Source organism: Gopherus flavomarginatus, chromosome 16 (assembly GCF_025201925.1).
Source record: "Gopherus flavomarginatus isolate rGopFla2 chromosome 16, rGopFla2.mat.asm, whole genome shotgun sequence".
Lineage (NCBI taxonomy): Eukaryota > Metazoa > Chordata > Testudines > Testudinidae > Gopherus > Gopherus flavomarginatus.
This window is the reverse complement of record NC_066632.1, coordinates 25915745-25938446: the sequence shown is the minus strand read 5'-3', so window position 1 is coordinate 25938446 and position 22702 is coordinate 25915745. Positions and strand designations below refer to the sequence as shown.

The window sequence follows — 22702 nt, the reverse complement described above, 5'->3', positions numbered from 1 at the left end:
ATCTCAGAAGATAAGCTGTCCAAAAGAGTGAAGTTTTAAAATTCAGATCAAAGGTGCCGCGTCATTCTGAAATAGATCAGAAGTCGCATCCCACACACGAGACAGCTGTGATGAGACTCCTATCCCTGGAGACCACCTTCCATATTAGCGTTTGCTGCTCCTCGTGGCAGTCTGTGTTCACATGAGAGCCTTCCCCAGTTTACCGTAGAGCCTCTTCTGAAGAAACTTTTTTTTTCCCTCCTCAGGATTTGTAGAGACTTGACAGTCAAAATAACCCTCTTACTTCCTTGAAATCATTACGCTATGTGTGCTTGCCATCAGCCGGGCATTAGATGCTTTGCAGACAATTGAACCAGACCTCGTCCCTGGCCAAAAGAGCATTCGGTCAGGTGACAGATGAAAGCGGGGGTGGCGGGAGGGAGGCTCTCGAAGACACAAATTATGCCCAGCAATCTTGTAAAGTAGGTAAGTGGTATTGCACTTGTTTTTCAGCTGGGTAGACTGAGGAAGAGAAATGAAGTGACCTGTCGCAAAGGCAATGAGTAGAACCCAGAAATCCAGTTCTCTAACCATTACACCATCCTGCCTCTTTGTCACAAATTCCTCCCATGTGACCATAGAGTGAAACTTATTCTCTACTCGAGTGAAGGCTGGTCCCAGGAGAGCAAGCGGCTGCTGCTGGACAGAGCCGAGTTGCGTTAGCGAGAGTGTGTGCGGGAACTCTGCCTGGGAAACAACAGGTTGGTGCTCAGAGACCTGTACCAGCGGTGTCAGAAATGAATGCTGAAACCTGGACTCCTTTGCAAACAGGAGCTGGTCTGGGTCATGCGTGTTCTGCCATCTCTCTGTGAAGAACTGGGAGCAGTCTGCCCAGGGCACTCTGCAATACCGGCCAGGTCAGGGGAGAGAGAAAAGCTTTTGAGCTAAAGGCAGATTCCCCTGGAAGGGAAGATAACAGGGGGGCTTTTCATCCTGGAACTTCAAAACTCTGGCCTAGGAAACCCAACTCAGGACCCCAGCCTGGTTTTCAAAAGATTTTTCTGAAATCAAAAATAAATGCAGATTAAAAACAGACCAACCAAGCCATTCAAGCAGCTATTTACATAAGAGCTGAGAGAGCTAGACTAATGAGGCAGTGGAACTTTTCATCAAGTCACTAACATCTCAATAGCTAAAGATTTGGGAAATAATTCATATTTCTAACACAAAGCCGCCTGTCTGTGGTTGCAGACTACATTAGCCCATCTCCCTCGGGGCTGGGTTAAACAGAGTGTTGGTTGCTGTATGAAAATAATGCTGTTTAGTTGAGGAGGGAGGAAGGGGTTTATAGCTGCAATCAGCTCCTCCGAAGCGATTTGTAAGTAGGTGTTTTCAGGCTGAAATTAACACTGACTTGTTAGTTCCAGTAGCCTGGACTGAGGTTTGATCCAGCTCCGAAGCTGGGGAGATCATGGAGGATGCCAAGTGTGGAGATGACACTTGCTTTTGCATTGTGTAGGGCATCAGCAAATGGCCATCTGCTCCCGGCATGCAGTGCCGACGAAGATCTTGGACTTAGTTGCCCCATTTTGTCTGGGGCAGGGCCAGTCCAAAGCCGTCCATCCTCTCCCTGTATAACCACAGCAATGGTGTAATCCTCGTGGGCTTCAGTGAAGATGCCCCAGTCTTTACCCCAAAGCTGAATTTGGTCCCTGGACTCCAAGCCAGGTCCATGTTGTGAAGTTTCCTTGAACAGTTCCTACTTGAAGCTGCCAGTGGCGTGTGCAAACTTACTCATTGTGGCTTTGCTGGGACAGAAGCTGTTCCTTGCGGTCTGGGTATTGAATTACCAGGTGCCCAAATGTTGTGGTGCCCAGGCTGTATTTGGCATCTTCCCAGGAGCCTGACAGTTTCACATAATTTCCCTCTATTAAAATCCAAAGCCAGACACTTCCTGCAGTGTCCTGTGTGTGACTCGTACCTTTCTGCACTGGAAGAAATGCAGGGCTGGCAGGGACCGGGAGTGGTCAGCAAGTTCAGCCTCTGCGCTGTGGCAGGACCAGGTAAACCTAGCCAAGCCCCGCCAGGTGTTTGTCCAACCTGCTTTTAAAAGCTTCCCGTAATGGAAACCTATTCCAGAGTTTAACTCCCCTTAGCATTAGAAAGGTTTTCCTGATGTCTCCCTTGCTGCAGATTAAGCCCCATTACTTGTCCTACCTTCAGTGAACATGCAGAACAGTCTCTCACCATCCTCTTTGTAACAGCCCTTCATGTATGGAAGACTCTCCTCAGGTCCCCTTTCAGTCGTCTTTTCTCCAGACTAAACCTGCCCAGGGTTTGATTGTAACCTTTCCTCAGGGCAGGTTTTCAGAAGAGGTTTTTGTTGTCGTCCTCTCGACTCTTTCCAGTTTCTCAACATCTTTCCTAAAGTGCAGTGCCCAGAACTGGCCGCAGTTCTCCAGCTGAGACCTCACCAGCGCTGAGCAGAGCGGGACATTTACTCCTGTTGAAACACCCCAGAATCACATTAGCCTCTTTTGCAAGTCTGTTGCCTTGTTGACTCATATTCACTTTGTGTTCCACTAGAGCCCCCGGATCCTTCTCAGTGGTCCGACTGCCTAGCTAGTTATTTCCCGTTTGTAGTTTGTGCATTTGATTTTTCCTTCCAAAGTGAAGTACTTTGCACTTTATTGAGTTGCATCTTGTTGAATTGAGACCAATTCTCTGATCTGTCAAGGCCATTTTGAATTTTAAACCTGTCCTCCAAAATGCACGCAGCCCTCCCAGTGTGGTGTCATCTACACAGTTTATAATTTAGTTACAATTACATTACATTGTAGACTGCTTTGCAGTCTTCTACTCTGAGATTGTGAAGTGGATGTGTGGGTGGGCGGAGGTTGGGGTCCTGTGTTTTTAGCCAACTAACAGAGTCATACTCTGATTCTGGCCCCATTTACTAGAATCTGAAACGCTTTGCCAAAGTTCTCCGAACCATTCAGAGGAAGTGCCTGAGTGGAATGAACGTGTCGCTCGTCTGCATCACAAATGCAGTTAGAATGTAGTTGGCTTCCACAGCAATAAACTCCTGCAAGGGGATCAGCTTTTCGGTTCTGTCTAGATTTTCGTTCTTGCCCATCTGGGCAGCTTGGAATTGACGTGGAACTAAAGGTGAGAGAGATTTAACTAGTAACCCACATCCTGGGGACCCGGCTGCCGTGTGGAGCATTTCATAAGGAGTGGGGAAGGGCCTGAGATGAGCCCAGGTCTCTGGCTAGAATTTAACCTAGGATGCGGTTACAGGAGCTAGGGTTATACAGGTTTGTTTATTCTGGCCTGTCAGCGCCACTATGGCTGCTACACTTTCAAGTCAGTTAGTTAGTCCCTGCCCTGACCCCCAAGAAAAGTATCTCGTGTGTTCCCACTCAGATTGAAATGAGGAAGCCTAGGATGTATTAATTCTCTTAAGATCCCTTCCCATGTTAGAGAACTGGTAGCACAACTCTGGTTTCTTGAGCCTGGGTGTGGTGTAGGAGCGAGAGCAGAGGACTGGCTGTCACCAGGTCTGCCACTGACTCTCTGACCTCACTTTGTAGCTCTGGGTCTCAGTTTCCACTTTCTGTAAAGTGGGGGTAACGATACTGGCCCTGGTGCCAGAAGCTGGAGGCTTACCTAAGGTGTGCGAATAAGTATAAGTAGGGGCATTGCCAGCAGATCAAGGGACATGATTGTTCCCCTCTATTCGACATTGGTGAGGCCTCATCTGGAGTACTGTGTCCTGTTTTGGGCCCCACACTACGAGAAGGATGTGGACAAATTGGAAAGGGTCCAGTGGAGGGCAACAAAAATGATTAAGGGGCTGGAGCACACGAGTTATGAGGAAAGGCTGAGGGAACTGGGATTGTTTAGTCTTCAGAAGAGAATTGTGAGGGGGGATTTGAAAGCTGCTTTCAACTACCTGAAAGGGGGTTCCAGAGAGGATGTATCTAGACTGTTCTCAGTGGTGGCAGATGACAGAACAAGGAGCAATGGTCTCAAGTTGCAGTGGCGGAGGTCTAGGTTGGATATTAGGAAACACTGTTTCACTAGGAGGGTGGCAAAGCACTGGAATGGGTTCCCTAGGGAGGTGCTGGAATCTCCTTCCGTAGAGGTTTTTAAGGTCAGGCTTGACAAAGCCCTGCCTGGGATGATTTAGTTGGGGTTGGTCCTGCTTTGAGCAGGGGTTGGACTAGATACCTCCTGAGGTCCCTTCCATCCCTGAGATTTGATTCTATGCGAAGAACCCTTGAGGTCCTCCAGTGAAAGGAGCTTTATATATAAGAAGTGATTTTTATGAGAGTGCAAAACTTGAAGTGGTAAAGTTCCAGCTACGTGAGTGGATGAGGGGCAAACATTTTTTTCTTGAAAAATCAGAGTAGTTAAAGGTTAAACCACACGTCGCAAAGCAAATAACCGTTTTCTGTAACATGACTCAATAAGTCAGGTTCGGGCAGGTCTGAGCATGGCGGTTTCAGTGAGGGGAAAAACTCCACCGAAGCCTCAGACCCCAAGATAGTGCGTTGGTGACGCAGGTGCCACCGTATCTGATGAGCGACGGTTTCGTTCCACGCAGGCACTTCCTCTGAATGGTTCGGAGAACGCTGGCAAAGCCTTTGAGTCTCACAGATGGAGCCGGTATCGGAATATTACTCTGGTGGTTGGCTAAAAACATAGGAATCCCCCCCCACCCCTACGCACACTTGACAATTTCAGAGAAGTAGACTGCAAAGCAGAATGCTGCTCTAGCTCCAGTCTGAAAGGGAACCCAGGAGTCCTGACTTGCCGTCTCTCACTGTACCTATCACACCACACTCTTCCCCATGGTGCATCTCGCCGTCGGCGGTAATGGCGTGTTCCAGTTCCTTAGCTGTGCAGTCTGCTCCCCCTCGTCTCGGGAACAGGCGTCCCTTTCCTGCAGAGCGTTTGGCAAAGGTTAAAGTGGTTAGAGCAGGAGACCAGGGAGTCAGGACTCCCGAGTTGTGTCCCTAGCGCCGCTGACTTGCTGCAGAACCTCAGGACTTTCGGTTTTTTTCTATGATCCGGGGGAGGCAGCTTGTTGCTAGCATGCTTAGTGGAGTCTGGGCCAAAGTACTGCAGGCTGCTGTGGTGGTGCGCTCGGCCCCTCTGCTTCAGAGCACAGGGCTTGTCAGGCGTGTCGAGCATTGTGATGGTTCCCACTTACCTAGAACTCGTGTAAAAGGCCTTGGAAGGGTTTCAGGGAAGCTCCACACTCCCTAGAACGTCTTTGTAGGAAAAGACCTGTCAGCCTGGCGAGTCCCGCTCTTCTTTGCCAGGGCAGAACTGCTCCCTCCAGGGCAGTAGGTGGCCAAAATCTCCCACTGGAGGGACATCATAAATAGCCTCTGTCGACACTACACCAGCAGTGCAGGATCTGGGCAGCTTCCAGATTCCTCTGACATCAAACACTTACAATCTCTCGGCTGAGAGGAATGAGCAACTAGGGGCCCGTGCCCCACGCGGATGGGGTGAAAGATTTTGAGCATCGCTGCTAAGTGTGAATGAGTCGCAGAAGGCGTATTACGTTCACCTGCAGGATTTGCATCCACAGACTCCACATCTGGCCCATCTGCCCTTCTCCCATGATCTGTTCCGTTCCATTGAGCGTATGCCTGTCTGCCGAATGCCCCCTCCCCAACTGGAGCTCACGTGTCGTTTTCCACCATCACATGGATTGTTCTGCTTGGTTTATGTCCCCCTTTGTCCTGTCCGTGTCGATGCAGTTCGTCCGGGCAAGGACCGTCGCCTGCTCTGTACAATGCCTAGCAAAACGGTGCTCCTTGGCACCAGGATTCATCCTAATGTAGCAGATTGTATTAAACCAATGCAAAAGTGCTTCCCTGTCCTCAGCACCGACTGCAACAGTTGCGCAGGGTTTGGGGTCTCTAGGGCTGCTGTCTGCCCCCTGCCGGGTGTAACGATTATATCTGCAAACCCATCTGCCTCTGGAGGTGCTTAGCTAAAAGTTTCATACTAATTCATCAGTGCAACCTGCCACATGCCCGGCTAGCATGGCCCAAAGCATTTCATGGCTCTGCTGTGTCTGTTGAAGCTGAGATAACCAGCAGCCATCAATGGGAAAACTAGCAGAGGTGAGAGTGCTGCTCCGGACCCATCCCTAAGCACAGTGCTTTCAGAGCCTGCAGGCTCTCGGCAGCAAGCAGTCACCAGTCTAAACCCGCCGGCCGTTGTGTGGTGAGCTGCAGCGGGCACAGCGCGGGTGTGCTGAGAGGTGTCACAAAGCACTGGGGATTTCCAGCAGGGCTGCAGCAGCACTTTTAAATATTGCCCTGGCTTCCGCGAACCCATTCTGCAGACCAGCCACACTTACGCCAGAGGGGCAGGACAGTGCGGCTGGGCAACTATGAGAGAGAGGACGGGTCAGAGGCGGCTGGGGTCCTGAATCAGCAGTCCACAAGCTCAGACCTTCCCCTCCCCTTTCAGAATCCAGAAGCGGTGACACCTTGTTGCTGTGCGAAGACTGCTGGGGAGGAGAGAAACCTTCAGCAAGGGGGGGTGAGAGCCACTGCAGCGTATTCAGTGACCTTGTGTTTGGGATGAGGTGAAGGAACCTGGTTAGATCAGGAGCCTGGGGGGCAGAACTCCTGGATTCAGATCCTGGCTCTGGAAAGGCCATTGGCCCAATCATTAGAGCTAGCTGAGTGGCCTGGGTTCGAGTTCCTAACTCATCATAGATCGCTGCAGTCTTCAGCGAGACATCTTACCTGTGTTGGCCCGCTGTTCCCTGGCCTGTAAAGAAGGGCTCAGGCTTGCCTGGCTCCTACGCTAGGCCAGGCAGGCTGGCGTGTGCTTTTATTCCAGACGAAACATCTCATCAGCTCTTGGCTCAAAACAGTCATTTTAAACCTGACACATAAGTGAGCTACTAACTGGTGCATTGTACAGATTAGTAAAGGTGTTTTATAAAAGTTGTTACGGGACTAAAAATGTCGAGGAGAAGGACTATGTGAAGGGTCCATGTGGAGTGTGCAAGAAGGGTCTGACCGATTTGGTGCCCAGCTCACACATGCTGTAGCCTCAAACGCCAAGAGGCGCTTTGATTAGGCAATGACACTGCACATCAATATCGGCTCCTTGGCAAGTCCGCCTGCTCTGTGTCTGCTTCAATCCCAGCCGTGTTACGCCCTTAACCCCTCTAAGTTGCTGCACGCACGTGGCTGGCCTGCACCGAGCTGTGACGGCTTCCGGGTGATATCTGGGTTTCAGTGTAATATCTGTTTTGATGGCCAGGATCTGTGTTTTCATTTTTTCCAGTCTCCTCCCCCACAGTCGGCAAGCCCTACAAATGCAACTACTGCGGCCGGAGCTACAAGCAGCAGAGCACGCTGGAGGAGCACAAGGAGCGCTGCCACAACTATCTGCAGAGTCTGAACGCTGAGCAGCAGTCGCTGGCCAGCCAGCAAGGTCAGTACGTTGCCCAAGTGAATAGATGCTCCCAGGCACCTGCTGGGACATCTGGTGCTTAGAGCGGGGTGGAGAGTCAGGGCTTCAGGCTTCTCTTCCTGGCTCTGGAAGGGCATGTGGGCTAGCGGTTAGAGTAGAAAATGGGGAGTGTGGACTCTGGGATTCTGTTCCCAGCTCCAGCACTGACTCTAGATTATGTAACATTGGGACATGTCACTTCCCAGTTCTTCTTCCCCACTGATGAAATGGGATAACGGCTCTTGGAAGGGGGAGGGTGTAATTAATGGAAGTTTGTTTTAAACCAAAATGCTCTGGAGACCCTGGGATAGAAGGTGCTAAGTGTGCACAAAGTCTTCCCTCGTTCTGAATATCCCCTTACCCAGAGTCTGTTGTTTGGTAAAGCTGATCACTTGCAGCATAACCTTGTACCTTTTTATAAATAATTCTGTTAGGAGAAAACACGTTAGAGCATTTTCCATTAACAAACAAAACTTTACTGTGCAGAACCATGCTCTAGCCTCCCTTTGTGACGGGCTGGATCCCTCAGTGATTCCCCTGCTCTGTTCATTCCCTCTGAAGCATTGCCCACTGTCGGAGGACAGGACACTGGGCTCGACAGACCATGCCTCTCACCCCGTATGGCCGTTCCTAGGCTCTGTTATAGCTTGTGCTTAGTAAGCAAAGGATTGAACCTTGCAAAGCAGGGGTCTTGCGAACAAATGGATAATCTCCAAACTGGTCAACACCAAACTAACTGTGCTCTGAAATCTAACAACTTCCAGCAGTGTGTAAAGCACTTCCAGCTCCCAAAATAGCACCTCCATGCTCAGGAGATCACCTTGGGCCAAAATGGAATCTCTGCATGTGTTCCTTTGCACGCCAGTCCCCAGCACGCCAACCTGCCCAGCAGGACAGGCCTGGCATTGTGGGCGTCTATCTCGCACGCTTTCTGTGCCTCTCCGTCAGCTCTGTGGAACTGAAACTTGTGCTCAGCTCGTAAGAGCTGGCTCGTTCCACCATCTGCACCTTGGTTGAAAGGAAAAATCAGCCCTAACGATCATAAAGACCCGCCCTGCTAGCAAAGCCTAACCTGACTGACACGCTGCCAAAGCACAGCAGCCGGCTTACGGGGAAGCTTTCTTTTTGCAGAGCTCCAGGACCTGCTCCATGGCCCTCCCCAGCCAGGGCAGGATAATCCCCTGGAGAGAGGGCAGATCTCACTACACGGGATGTGAGCTAAAAGGCCAGTTGGTCTGAGGTTCTTTCAGCCTCTTTGTAATCTCAATTTTCCACACCATCATTAGTGTTTCTAGGCTGTCTGAGACATAGGTGGTACCTTTACAATCCAAATTAGACCCAAGACCAAGTGTGAGTCAGATGCCACATTGGGACCTGACGCTCTGGAGAGGCCAGCAGGGGAAGGCAAGTTGAGAAGCACCTCATGCAGCCTGCAGCCTCCGAGGGTTTGCTGCCCTGCTGTTGGAGCACCGTCCACGGAGACTCAGCTGGCAGTAGTAGGGTCTCTGGCTCTTTGCCCAGAAAGCTCTGCTTGAGAGTGGGCCTCCCTGCAGGGCAAAGAGGAGTTGTAGAACCACGTGTCATGCCAGTCCCTGGTGTGTCGGGGAGGGCGACTGTCAGTAACGCTTTAACTGGCTGATCGCAGCCCTGAGGAGCAATGGCAAAAGCACCCTCGCCAGCAGCGGTGAGAGCAGCAGGTTGCCGGCGGGGGTGGAGACGGCTCTCCTGCCACAAAGCCCTTCTCTAGCACTGTGGCTGCAGGGGATACTTAAAGCACCGACCGAGAGCGGTTACGGTGCCGCACAGACAAGGCCAAGCGGGGAGGGCTGCTCAGGCAAAGGAGCGTGTGGTGCCATTGGAGGACTGATCCGTGGAAGATGTGGGTAAGCTTTTGGCTCCCAGGCTGAGCCAGGGACAACGGACCTTCCCCCAGTGGATAAAAGGAGAGGTGTGACCGTGTGCCTCCAGCTCAGGGAGTGGAAGCGATCTCCCCAGTCCTCTTCGCCCCTCCTGCAGCGGGGATTGGCTAAGTGGGTTTCCCTTGTCTTGGCAGGTGATGAGATGCGAGACCTGGAGATGGTGCCAGATTCTCTGCTTCACCCCTCGTCCGATCGGCCGACGTTCATCGACCGGCTGGCGAACAGCCTCACCAAACGGAAACGCTCCACACCTCAGAAATTTGTGGGTAAGGGGCTCCCCCTTGCTTCCTGGGAAGAGCAGAGGGAGAGGGAGGGGTGAGGGAGGAGTTGGCAGCAGTTCCTTGGCCCTATGTGTAGGAACTGACCCTCTCTGTGGGGCCCCCCTGAATGAGCTACAGCCCTGTAAATACTAACGCCATTGGTCTTACCCAGTGCCCACAAAGCCCAGTACAGACAGAGATCTTTCACCTCCCCGAAATGCAGTCACCTCTGGGGTTCTGCACTGGGACCACAGCGGTGTTCAGAAGGGGGCAGCGTAGAACCTCGCCTCCATTCAGACCTGCTGGGGGTGTGGGGGAGGAGGGGGTATAATTTCGAGGGCTGACCAGGGACCTTCGCTGGGAAGTCACTCTCAGCAGCACCGGACCATGCTGAGACACTGGGGTCAGTGTGCGCGCACAGCAGGCCCCTGGTCCTACTGTTAGAGGGGAGAGCACCCCCTGCTGAGCCACCCTCCCCTGCACGCACGGCTCCCCCGGCCCCATCCTGGGGTAGCAGCGCCACTGTTGGATGGTGCCGAGGCCCAGGCCTGTGAAAGGATCACGGGCTGAGCCGTGCAGACGAAGACCCTCTGTGGAGCGTGTGGGGCTTGCCCCGGGTTCTGACCCCTTGCTGCTTGCCCCCAGGGGAGAAGCAGATGCGATTCAACCTCTCCGACCTCTCCTTCGATGTGAACTCCAGCTTCGAGAAGGACGTGGAGCTAGTGGCTGCCCACCACCCCATCGACCCCAGTTATGGCAGCTCTCTGTCGTTTGTTGGGTCCGAGCACCTGCGCCCCCTCCGCCTCCCCTCCACAAACTGCATCTCGGAGATCACACCTGTGATCAGCTCCGTCTACACCCAGATCCAGCCCATCCCGGGCCGGCTGGAAATCCCGGGGAGCCGAGAAGCCGCTGAAGGCCATGAGGACATTCCTGAGGGGGCGCAGATTGTGTACCGGGGGCGCGACCAGGGCGTGTCACCCAGCAACGGCTGCCAGGATTCCACAGACACTGACAGCAACCACGAAGAGAGGACCTCGCAGCTGCCGGCGGGGAACTGCACCAGCAGCCGGCAGAGCCCAGCCTACGCCAAAGAGGACCCCAAGCTGCAGGAGGGCACCCCTGCTGCCCGAGCAACGCCCAGCTCAGCCAAAGACGTCCTGCGTGTGCTGAACGAGGAGGGGGAGCAGGTGAAAGCCTTCAAGTGCGAGCACTGCAGGATCCTCTTCCTGGACCACGTGATGTTCACCATCCACATGGGCTGCCACGGCTTCAGAGACCCTTTCGAGTGCAACATCTGTGGCTACCACAGCCAGGATCGGTACGAATTCTCCTCCCACATAGTGCGGGGCGAGCACAAAGTGTAGGCAAACTCAGTCCTCCCCCTTCGCCCTGACTGCCCTGTGACTCCTCCCCCTGGCTCTAGCTCCGCCCCCCGGTGGGCATGGACCGTTTTTTCTTTTATACTCCTTTGCACTGACTTTGGCTACAAAATATTTAAAAAAAAAAAATCAATAATTAAAAAAAAATCACGAGGGGAGCTCTTAACGATTTGCCTTTTTATAACCGGAGTTATTTAAATATTGTTAACGGATTTTTTACGTTCTTTGTGCTTTTCCCTCCTGGTCCTCCCTTGGTTATTTATTAAGCTTTCTATTTCTTTAGAACTCTCTCCCTAAAGCTCTTTGAATTTTTGTCAGAGACTTGATCTACTCCTCTCTGTGCCGAGAGGAGCACGTAAACCTCAAGCACATGTTGACGTAACATGCACACGCGTGAACGCACGTCTTACGGTTTAAGCCTCTCGCCCCCGCCCCTTCCTTCTGACTTGTTTTGGTTTCGGTCCTGAGCCACCTGTCAAGCTGCCGTAATCTCAGATTAGGTGCTAAAGAGAAGAGAACTCCCCTGGCCAGGAAGCCACGAGCTAGCCACAGAGGGTGTCCGTAGGGTGAATGCGCCCCAAGCTTTAATGGGAGGGGTGTCTGTGGCATGAAACTGCCTGAAGCGCAGACCAGTGCCCCCAGGAGTCCTCTGTCCTGGAGGCGGCTGGTTGACGGCTTTGTGATGAAGTCTCCTGTAGCAGGCAGAGAGGCACAGAGCAGCCAGGGAGGATGAAGCTGTAGCAGTGCCACCTGTTGAAGGAAGGTGGAGCTCTGCAGGCCGTTTGCCAGGGCTCCAACGCTCATGGCTTTTAAGTACAAACTGCGTCTCGGTTCAGAGGTAGGAGGGTAAAGGCTTGGCGGGTCTGGGTGGGATCCAGCTGTGCCCGTGAAGACATTAAAGTACTTTAGCCGGGAGGACAGCAGGCATCTGGGATCCGCTGGCGTGTTGAGCTGAGGAGAACACTGGCTGAATTAGCTTCCATCTTGTCAGCATCTGGGGTCAGCTCTTGTAAGTGTGAGTAAGAAGCTGGCCTAGGCCTCGGTCCTGGATTAGGCACCTGTCACTGACTCCCGCTCCCCCAAAGCACTTCGCTTCCTTTAGCAAGGATAGCGGTGACCCCTCTGCCTGCTGAGCCCTGGAGACCTGGCCTTGATCCCACGAGGACCTTGGTAGTGTCACCTAGTGAACGGTCGCTGGGGACGGTATCCAGGGAAGGAAGGACGGTCATTAAACAGGCCAGCCCCTAGGAACGCTAATCCTATCCCTTCATTCCGTGCTGCCTGGTTGAAGAGTTTCTTCCTCTTCGGCAGCTTTGCCCAGGGGTCGCCGCTGGGCACTTTGCCGTCTGATTCCGTAGCTTCCCAGGGAGCACATGTCTGGCTGTTATTTGCACAGAGGAATTGGGTCAGTTGCATAAGCCCTAAAGAGCTGCACTTTCAATGCGAAAGCTTGTTGTTGGGTTGATTGGGGTCGCTTTGCCCCACAGGTAGTTGTGGTGCTGCGTGGCACAGCAGAGAGATGTGGAAGTTGTGTCTCTAGCACTTGTGCGTAAGCAGGTTGTGTCTTTACAGTGATGTGTTAAATGTGTGAGTCTAGGGGCGTGGAAGGGATTTGCTGCATCAGAGAAGTGGCTTCCATTGAGAGTTGAGTCTGCCCCAGCAGACTGCTAACTCCTGGCAGGTGCTCAAGCCCCCTGGGTGAGGGAATTGACCGGGATCTTGCTTTGTTACTGTATGGAAACATCCAAGAAATGGGGAAAGGTGACTGCTGGCTTCTGGGACTTGCAAAGCTAGCAGAATCTGTGGGGCTGTGGATTCTGCTGCTGCTTCCTGGAAGCAGGAAATCATGTCAATGGAACCCCCCCAAAAATAATGAAGGGGGAGGTCCCCAGAATCCTAGAACTAGCCGTGATCCCCGGGAGAGGGATTTTAAAACAGTCCATTCAGTCTGTAGACAAAGTGCAGGAGGGCTGCACTGACGGGGGGTTGGTAGCCAATGGCCGGGCTTTCACCTGCTCCAGAGAAGAGGCAGAGAAGCAGGCAGCCTCCACCATTATTTTATTTTTATAGCAAAAAAACCCCCCCTCCCCATCGCCTGCAGCTGGGATCCTGAGAGTACTTGCACTTGGAAGGGGCGTGAGAGTTACACCAGGCCACTGGGTGCAAAAGGGGGGGGGGAGTGCTGTCCTCTTCCCCCATTAATTGGTCAGTAGGCCCCAGTGTCAGTTAACCTCACTGCTCTGTCTTAGGAACGCTTAGGAAATAGATGAGTCGCAGGGTGGGGGGGGGGACCCCAGAGCCTGACTGTTCCAGTGGCCATAACGGGGGGGGCGTGAGGGGAGGGGTCCCTGCTTTATACCAAGGCCCACGATGCATAAAAATAATCACTCAACAGCAGCCCAACAAACTGCTCCCTTGAGGTTTAAACCAAAGCCTTGTTCTTTTTCTACTAAAACAAACAGAACCACCTCACAAGCGGCAACACTCGTTGCTCTTTATTTTCTTCTTGCTTTTCTGTTGATGGTGTTTGTGTATCCAGATGTGAAACGAAACCGCTGAGCCGTTTTTTTTCCGAAGCCCGTTGGCGGGACAAACCGGCTTGGGCAGAAGGGCCAGGCATGTCTGCTGCGATGATCATGTGAAGAGGTTAGGAAAGTTCCCGAGCAGACATTCGCCACCCCCCTTTCCAGTTTATAAATCTAAGCGTTGTGGGGCAAACTCTCTTATTCCTGTCTGGTCTCTCCTCCAGAGCCAGTGGTTGTGAAATGTTTGCCTGGCTCAGAAAGCAGTTTGTACCGTTCTCACTAAAATGGTTTGAGCCCTAGCAGACAAGAAACCAGACCATAAAATCCTGGCATTCTGATTACCATCTTCCAGCTGAAGTGCCAAGTAAAGTCTGGTTTTATCAGTCATTTTGGAGAGGGACCAAAGTTAGACTGAGACTAAAATTTGCCCTAAAATTGAGCACTGACCTCCACCTTTGGACTGGGATTTTTCAAAAGGCACCCGACTGTCATTGACTTTCTCTGGGCGTTGGGCACTTCATTTCTTCAAACGTGTTTGAAAACCCCAATCCTTAAGCTTCTGAAATAAGTGGTCTGATTACATTTTTTATTATTATTTTTTTGGAATTGGAGAGCACCCACAGCTGCTGCCGAAGGCCAGGAGATCTGTAGGTGCCAGCACCTTTGAACGTAGAGCTACTTACCTCTCAAAAGGTGGGATTCCTGAGCTGCAGATGAGGGTTTTAAACTCTAGTGGGTCTTGGGCTAGCATCTGCTTTGAACGGAACTCAAGTGAGAAGCAAGATGTTAATCAGAATGACACGATTCTGTTACTTCAGAGCATTCGGTTCTAGGCCTAGTGATCTGAGAGATCTGACCTTTTCAAAGTCACTTTCAGCACTGGTCCAGGCTCGGGAGTCAATCCCTTTTCATAAACATGCTCAGAAATCATTTCTCTTCCCTTATGATCTGACTGCAGAAATCTCCACCTAGGTACGTCGTGAATACGAAAACCAGGCAGGACTGGCCTGGCCTTCAAGGCTTTCTGGGTGTGATGGATAGCAAGGTAGCAATAAAAGGCAAAATGGCTTGATTGGGTGTCATTTTTGAGATGTCTTCTCCAACAGAGCCCCAAGCTGTCGGTTCTCGCGCAGAAACGATGCACTTTTCCTGCCGTCTGTCTGCCACTGAGCAGGCAGAATGAGAAGGAAACAAACATCTTCTCTGAGCAGAGCTGGAAACAGCTGAGAGCGAGACGTGGGTCTCCTTTTCTTACTGTCACTTGGTAAATTCCGTCCTGGGACGCCGCTGCCCCGGTTGGCTGCCGTTTGGGGGATTTTTAAAGCAGGGTTGTGGTCTGAAGAGCAGACTTGTAGAAGTGACATTATAGCTGCTGCGTGTGCTCTCTGATTCACTTCGAAAAATCCACCTTTTGACTTGCAAAGGCAACCTCTGTGCCACCAACCATCTCCCACTGAGTGTGGAAACCCAGCTAGCTTAGCTCTACCTCCAGCCTCTAAAGTCCACAGGTGGAGCAGCACTGCTGACCGCTAATGCCCCTGGCAGGACATAATCACCCTTCAGGTGCTCAGCTGGCTCCTGCGGGGCTCCCGGGAGTAAAAACTCCTTTGCCCAGATCAGATCCGCTCAGCTTCCCTGACAGCCGAGGAGCTACAGGAAAGCGTCAGTTTTATAGTCACTTTCTGACCACAACCGCTGCACTGACATGTTGTTGATTTGGTACGAAATTCAGCTAAGCTTGACCTGACTGTTATCCCCAGTAGACTGTGAATAAGTATGAAGAGCCCCACAACGCCCCCCCCGCCTCCTGTTCCCCTTTCAAAAGGTAAAACCAACACAATATTCAGAGGGGGGGGGTGTTTTAAACAGGGGGAAAGGGAAGTGCTGAAATTTATAAACACCTTTTTTCTGCAGCTTTTTTCTTTTACCTGTAAAAAGAGTCTAAAACAAAGGTAGGAATTTTGTAAAACTCCAGGTCGCTTTACTTGTGTAAATATATATCTATTTTTAATCAGATGTATGAAGAACAAAAAATATGATGTGCAATACCCCAACCCTCTTCCAGCTCCGCCGCCGCCTCCTTCCTTTCTATCGAGTTTTCATTTGTATGTTGTTAATGGATTTGCTGTTGTCTGGGTTTTTTTCCCTTTTTTGTGAGGTTAGACTCGCTTTTCAACAACAAAACTCTCTCTTACCGCAGAAGCTTTTTGTATCTGTAATATATTGTAAGTAAATATTTGTGTAATGGAGATATACTACTGTAAGTTTTGTACTGTACTGGCTGAAAGTCTGTTATAAATAAACATGAGTAATTTAATGCCCTAGGCCTCTTCCTGCTCAAACGTCATGGCTTCTGGAGCATGATTTGCCCAAAGATGTCCCCATCCTCAGGAACACCTCACAAACACGGCGCAATTAATCCTCCCGACCCTCTGGGACAGAGGGAAGTGGTTTCCCCTGTCTGTAACATAGGGATCATGACTCTGGCTTGCCTTAAGGGCTTGTCTACATCACAAAGTTGCAGCGCTGGTGAGGGGGTTACAGCGCTGCAACTTAGGAGGTGTACACATCTGCAGGGCATCACCAGCGCTGCAACTCCCTGTTTGCAGCGCTGGCCGTACTCCCGTTTTGTCTCGGGTGTAGAGGATCCAGCGCTGGTGATCCAGCGCTGGTAATCAAGTGTAGACACTTACCAGCGCTTTTCTTGACCTCGGTGGAATAAGCAGGTATCCCAGCATACCTGAGGAAGCCTCTGGTAATCAAGCTGGTCTCCTTCCCCGGTTTGCTCTCGCGTTCCCCGAACCCCCGAGCAAGCAGGTCTCCTTCCCTGCGGTTTGCTCTCGCGTTCCCCGAACCCCCAAGCAAGCAGGTCTCCTTCCCTGCGGTTTGCAGGGGGGTTCGGGGAACGCGAGAGCAAACTGCGGCGAAGCTGATCTCCTTCCCCGGTTTGCTCTCGCGTTCCCCGAACCCCCGAGCAAGCAGGTCTCCTTCCCTGCGGTTTGCAGGGGGGTTCGGGGAACGCGAGAGCAAACCGCGGCGAAGCTGGTCTCCTTCCCCGGTTTGCTCTCGCGTTCCCCGAGCCCCCGAGCAAGCAGGTCTCCTTCCCTGCGGTTTGCAGGGGGGTTCGGGGAACGCGAGAGCAAACCGCGGCGAAGCTGGTCTCCTTCCCCGGTTTGCTCTCGCGTTCCCCGAACCCCCCTTGAAGCCGCCCAACAGCGCTGCAGTGTGGCCACATCTAACACCACTTGCAGCGCTGGTTGCTGTAAGTGTGGCCACTCTGCAGCGCTGGCCCTATACAGCTGTACTAATACAGCTGTAACAACCAGCGCTGCAAAATTGTAGATGTAGACATACCCTAAGTCTGGCAGAGCTGGAAACTGAAGCCAGCTTTGCAGAGTCTTAGTTACAAGACTAAAGCTGGCTGGAGAATGATGATTCCAGTTTGCGAGAACTTTCAAGGATTGGAATTTTTTTCATTTTGTGTCTGAGCGAAACCAAAACCTTTCAGAAGCCTCCCCCATCCCCCCCATGGAATTGTCTTGAAATACCCATCTTTGGATCAAGACGTTTAGGTTTCTGATTCAGGGGTCTCTCTTTGGAAGCGACTGACAAGTCCATCCCGGATCTCAGAAGCCTTCCCATCAAAATGCTCTAGCTCTGGAAATGTTTCAGCTTCGAAGCAGTGTATTGCCACGAGAAGCTATTCCATGGACAATGTTCCAGCCAGCTCAGCTAAGGACTTGTCCGCTGGGAAACTGACTAGTGGGCGGAACTATTTGGGAATCATTATTCTGCTCCGGTTCTGTTGGTCAGTTCCCCTGCATGACAAACCCCAGGTTCAGACCCTTCCCAGGGAGAGCAGAGCAGAGAGTGCGTGCGCGTACGCACAGCTGAACAGAATGGTTGCCAGGTTAAAAAGCAAAGAATCCTTTGTCGCTTCTCTCTTATTGTGCCTGGGTTATTGTTACCCCAGCCTTGCTGCTTGCCGGCCTAAGTGCTGCACCGTAATAGCTCACAGATGGGGAGCCGTCATGGCAAACAATTGGTGTGTCTGCCTTGAACGGCACTCGAGTAACCTTGCTCACAGCCCTATTTCTATGTTGTTGTTGATTTGAGGCTGCCAAGGAAAGATGCGGGCTGCGTCTGTTACAGCTACGATTAAAAGGGGAAGGGGTGAGGACCCTCTTTGGGGGAGGAAGGAATTGAAACAGCTGAACCTGAGAAATGCAACGTGCTGGGGAAAGATGCCAGATTGATGGCCCTAGACGTAAGTCCCGAGAACAGATACAGTCTGATTCACAGCGGCTGATTCTGTTCTTTTGTTCCTGAAGAGGAAGGAGGTTTGTGGGAGAGAGCCCTAGAACTCACCTACAAGCTCCTGGTATTGTAGGGTCTTGCAGAGTCTTAACTGGCAAACAGTGTAAGTTAGAGTAGCCTTGGGGCTGCTCTAACTAGTGTTCTACTTCCCACTGATCCTTGTGGCCGCTGGGTGTCAGAGAATAGCTGTAACTGCATTCTCCAACCATGGAGGGGCTGCTCCAGAGCCTTGATGCCATCTCTGCAGAAGCTGGAGGGTCCTTTAGGGCAGGAGCAGTTCTTGGGGTCTGGGGGGGGCGCATTTCTGCCCATTTTAAGACCCCTAGACACTGTCAGGGCAGCTTAAAGGGACTGGAGAGTAAATGAGAAGGCTCATTTCTTTACCGCTTAGCCCACCCCCCACTTCCTGTGATTCCCCATCACTCTCAGCCAGCCAGTAAAACGAAGGGTTTAGTAGAAGACAGGACCCCAGTCCCAAGCAGGGCTTGTAGGTACAACCAGGACCCCTCAGCCAGGTCCCTCTGGGGGGCAAGGAGCTTAGACACCAGACTTGGGGTTCCCTGCGTCTTCCCAGCCAGCCCCAAACTGAAACCAAAAACCCCTCCAGCAGGCTCTCCCCCTCTCCTTGTCCAGCTTCCCGGGCAAGGTGTTGCCCCACCCCCCTTCCTGGCTCAGGTTACAGTCTCAGGTACCATCCCTCACCTAAAATTACCCCTGCTCTCCCCTCCCCCATGCAGACATTCCCAGGTCAATCCACCCCTCGCACCGACCCAGCCATGCAGGGCCATCTCTAGGCGCAGAGGGAAATTTGGTCACCACGGCCCCATCAATCTTCAGCCTCTCTAGGGTTATCAGAGAGCAAGTGTGAAAAATCGGGACAGTGGGTGGGGGGGTAATAGGAGCCTATATAAGAAAAAGACCCAAAAATCAGGACTGTCCCTATAAAATCGGGACATCTGGGCACCAGGTTGCCAGCAGGGGGTCCAATGGCATGGGGTATATCTGTAATACGGACACCAGTTCACCGGGGCCTGGCTGTTCGGACTAGGACCTGCCACTCCTCTCAGCCTGGAGGTTTGCTGAGCCAGACTATTGTGGACTCCATCCTCTTCCCTCCCAACTCCATTCCACACCTGCGAAACAGGTCTGTGTTCCTGGAGCGGCTCTGAACGGAGGCCAGGCCAGGGTGCATCTCTGACCTCCGCTGAAAGCAGGGAGCTAGAATCGGAACAGGACCCCAGAGGGGAGGGAGGATCCGGGACATGAACATCTCTCCCTGATGGAGTCTCCTGGGATTCCAGCTGAGGTCCTGGGAATGTTTTTCTGCAGTGAAGCCGAGCCAGAGGCAGGTGGTAAGTGGAAAGGCCTCACCTCCCCAGAGCGCGCTCCATCGAGATGGGTTCCCATGCTGGTAACAGCACCAGTTCCGTGTTCTAGACTCCAAACTCAGGCACCCCCCTCGACGTGAATGGAACGACAGCGACTTCCTCCCCACTTCTGAATTCGGCTCCATCTCTGGAAGATCTGTCTGGGTCAGACGCTGGCCTGGCTCTCGGGGAGGTCCATACTGCTGGCAAAGGCCCAGGCTGCGGGGCTATGATAGTGCAGTGTCAATATTCAGGCTTAGGCTGTGAGACCCCGCAACAGGGAAGGGTCTCGGCCTGGCTCCAGACCTAGCATGAATGTCTACGCCGCCATATTTAGCCCTGGAGCCTGACCCCTGGGCGACCCGGTCAATTGATCTTTGAGACTCGGGGCGGTGGGTTTTTCGTTGCAGTGTAGATGGGCTCTGCTCCCTGCTCTGCGTTTGTGATCAGGGCAGGTTATTTCCCCTCTTGGTGCTTGTTTCTTCATTGTTACTTCCCAGGCCCCTTGAGGCTCTTCAGACCCTCAGCTGAAAATGGTGGTACCTAGGAAGTTAATTCTGCCCGATGGGAGTGCTTGTAGCTGCCATTGTTCCAGGTTCTGTACAAACACCGGGACCTCGAAAGAGACCGGACGGAGACAGCAGAAGCGACCTGTGGGGCCAAACAGCAGGTCAGTCGCAGAGCGTCAGAGCTCAGGTTTTCTGATTTCTGCTCCAGTGCCGTATTCACTAGCCAGCAGTACAGTGACGGTGTTGCACAGAGGGGCTAACGGCCGTGCCAGAGCTCTCCCTACTCAGTCTAATCACAGATGTTTTTTTATCTAGCCATCGGTGTTGGTATCGCTGTAGGCACAGTGCTTGGTCATCTGTGTTATTGATATTACTGGAGGGCCTAGTGACACACCGAGCCCCTTTGCGCTAGGCACTGGACAAACAGAACGACAGCACGGGTCCCTGGGAGCTCTCTGGGCCAATCGAAGTGTAAGACGAGAGAGACCAGCTGCAGACGGGGGGAACGCAAGGATGCAGTGAGACGGCACTGGGCAGTGGTCTCAGCACGCTGCTTGGTACAGGTGCTGGAAAATGTATTAAAGCTGCCGCCTTTCAGCACGGCTTGGAGTAGCCTGGTTTAACTCTGAGGGGGAATCCGACTTGGAGGGGGATTATTTTTTTAAAGGTTGCCCTCTAGGTAACTTCCAGGCTTTTGCAGACAGCCTGTGATGTCCGGTGAGCGCACAAGGGACTTCGCTCAGATGAGGCTCTGGGGCCTTTGGGATCTTTCTCATAGCAGCAGGAGGAAGCTTTGAGCTGCTGGGATGAGGGGGAGGGAAGGGGTGAGAGACGTTTATCCCCTTTGCGCTACCACAGCTAGAAAGGTCAGAGCAGCCTTTCTGGGCAGATTAGGATCTCTGACCTTTTCGAGCAAGAGCCGCTGATGAGGGGCCAGACTTTGCACTGAGCTTTTTCAGTGTGAAACCCAAAGCCCATGAGTAACCCGTGAGGGTTCTGCCAGGCAGCGATGGAAGGCCAGCAACAGAGGGGGTGGGGGTGGGGGGGGTCGACTCAGTTGGGGCGTCTGTATGTCACAGAGTCTCCTCCCAGGGAGCCGTTCCACAGAGCGAGCGCATGGAGGTTTCACTGTCTGCAGCTGGGGCACATACCAGGGTCTGTTGTTCTGCATCACGGTACCCGAGGTTTCACCACGGTGGAGTTCAGTGAATGTGGGGGCCTGGGTCTGTCTCTTTTTCCTCCTGCTTTTGTGGCTACAATAAAATCATAACTTGAGGATTCTGAGGCATGAACTTGTTTTTTGTTTATCAGCTTTGTATTTGAAGGCCCAGCCTAGTGCGGGAGTAGCTAAAACAGTGGGGAGCCAGGACTCCTGGGTTCCCTCCCTAGTTGCGGGGGGTGGGGGGGGCTAGGAGCCAGGACTCCTGGGTTCTGTCCTCAGCAGCAGGGCTGTGGGGATGGAGAGAGGACTAGTAGATGAGAGTGGGAGTGGGGTGGAAGGAGGAGATTGGGAGCTAGGACTCCTGGGTTCTCTCCCTGGTCTGGGAGGGGAGTGGGGTCTAAGGGGGGGGCTGGGAGCCAGGACTCCTGGGCAGGGCCGGTGCTACAATTTAGGCAGCCTAGGCAATCGCCTAGGGCGCCAGAATAATTGGTGGGCGCCATTTTGCCGGAGGGGGCGGCAGGCGGCTCCAGTGGAGCTGCCGCAGTGGTGCCTGCAGAGGGTCTGCTGGTCCATGGCTCCGGTGGAGCTGCTGCAGTCGTGCCTGCAGACAGTCGGCTGCTCGCGCGGCTCCGGTGGACCTCCCGCAGGCACAACTGCGGCAGCTCCACCTGAGCCGCGGAGCACCGGACCCTCCGCAGGCAGGACTGCGGCAGCTCCACCGGAGCCGCGGGACCAGCGTGTGGGGCGGTGAAATTGCCATGCGCCTAGGGCGCTCAAACCCCTAGCGCCGGTCCTGCTCCTGGGTTCTCTCCCTGGCTCCGAGAGGGGAGTGGGGGCTGGTGGATTAGAGCGGGCCCGTGAGGAGCCAGGACTCCTGGATTCTCTCCCTGGTCTGGGAGCGCAGTGGGGTCTAAGCGGGGGGGCGGCTGGGAGCTAGGACTCCTGGGTTCTCTCCCTGGTCTGGGAGGGGAGTGGGGTCTGGGCGGGGGGCTGGGAGCCAGGACTCCTGGGTTCTCTCCCTAGTCTGGGAGGGGAGTGGGGTCTAAGCGGGGGTGGGGGGGTGCTGGGAGCCAGGACTCCTGGGTTCGATCCCTAGTCTGGGAGGGGAGTGGGGTCTAAGCGGGGGGGGGGTGCTGGGAGCCAGGACTCCTGGGTTCTCTCCCTGGTCTGGGAGGGGAGTGGGGTCTAAGCGGGGGCGGGGGGGTGCTGGGAGCCAGGACTCCTGGGTTCGATCCCTAGTCTGGGAGGGGAGTGGGGTCTAAGCGGGGGGGGTGCTGGGAGCCAGGACTCCTGGGTTCTCTCCCTGGTCTGGGAGGGGAGTGGGGTCTAAGCGGGGGGGGGGGGGTGCTGGGAGCCAGGACTCCTGGGTTCTCTCCCTGGTCTGGGAGGGGAGTGGGGTCTAAGCGGGGGGGGGGAGCCAGGACTCCTGGCTCCCCAGACCCACCTCACTCCCCGCCTTCCTCGGGCGGCTCTGAGCCTGGGCCATGCGGCGCCACGGGGACTATCTGTCCCAGCATGCAATGGGCCCTCCTGGGCAAAGGGGACTACAGGTCCCAGCATGCACCGCCCCCACGTGCCTGCGGGCGGCCCGGGCCTAGCCGCCGCCGCGGTGCATGCTGGATGTTACCTTACCCTTGTACGTGACGTGTAATCCCTCCGCCAAGGCATAAAAATAGTCCCCTCCCGAGCGCCGAAGAGCCGGTCCCGGCTTCCTCCGCGGCCGCAGCGATCCGGAGGCTCTGCTCCGCGGGCGGAAGGGACGGGAGGCCGGACGGGGGATCTCGG

The 22702-nt window shown here is 53.5% G+C and overlaps 1 protein-coding gene across 8 annotated transcripts in view; it reads left to right on the top strand.

Moving 5' to 3' along the window:
- IKZF4 (IKAROS family zinc finger 4) overlaps positions 1 to 11203 on the top strand; it is a 30310-nt gene extending 19107 nt beyond the window's left edge. For 7 of the 8 annotated variants that reach the window (XM_050924708.1, XM_050924701.1, XM_050924704.1 and 4 more), the window contains 3 exons: positions 7309 to 7458; positions 9530 to 9661; positions 10301 to 11203. In XM_050924708.1, the coding sequence (XP_050780665.1) occupies positions 7309 to 7458; positions 9530 to 9661; positions 10301 to 11022 (1004 nt within the window). In that variant the 3' untranslated portion in view covers positions 11023 to 11203. The remainder of the gene's footprint in view (positions 1 to 7308; positions 7459 to 9529; positions 9662 to 10300) is intronic. The other variant, XM_050924702.1, reaches the window with a different exon arrangement.
- The last annotated feature ends 11499 nt before the right edge of the window (positions 11204 to 22702 follow it).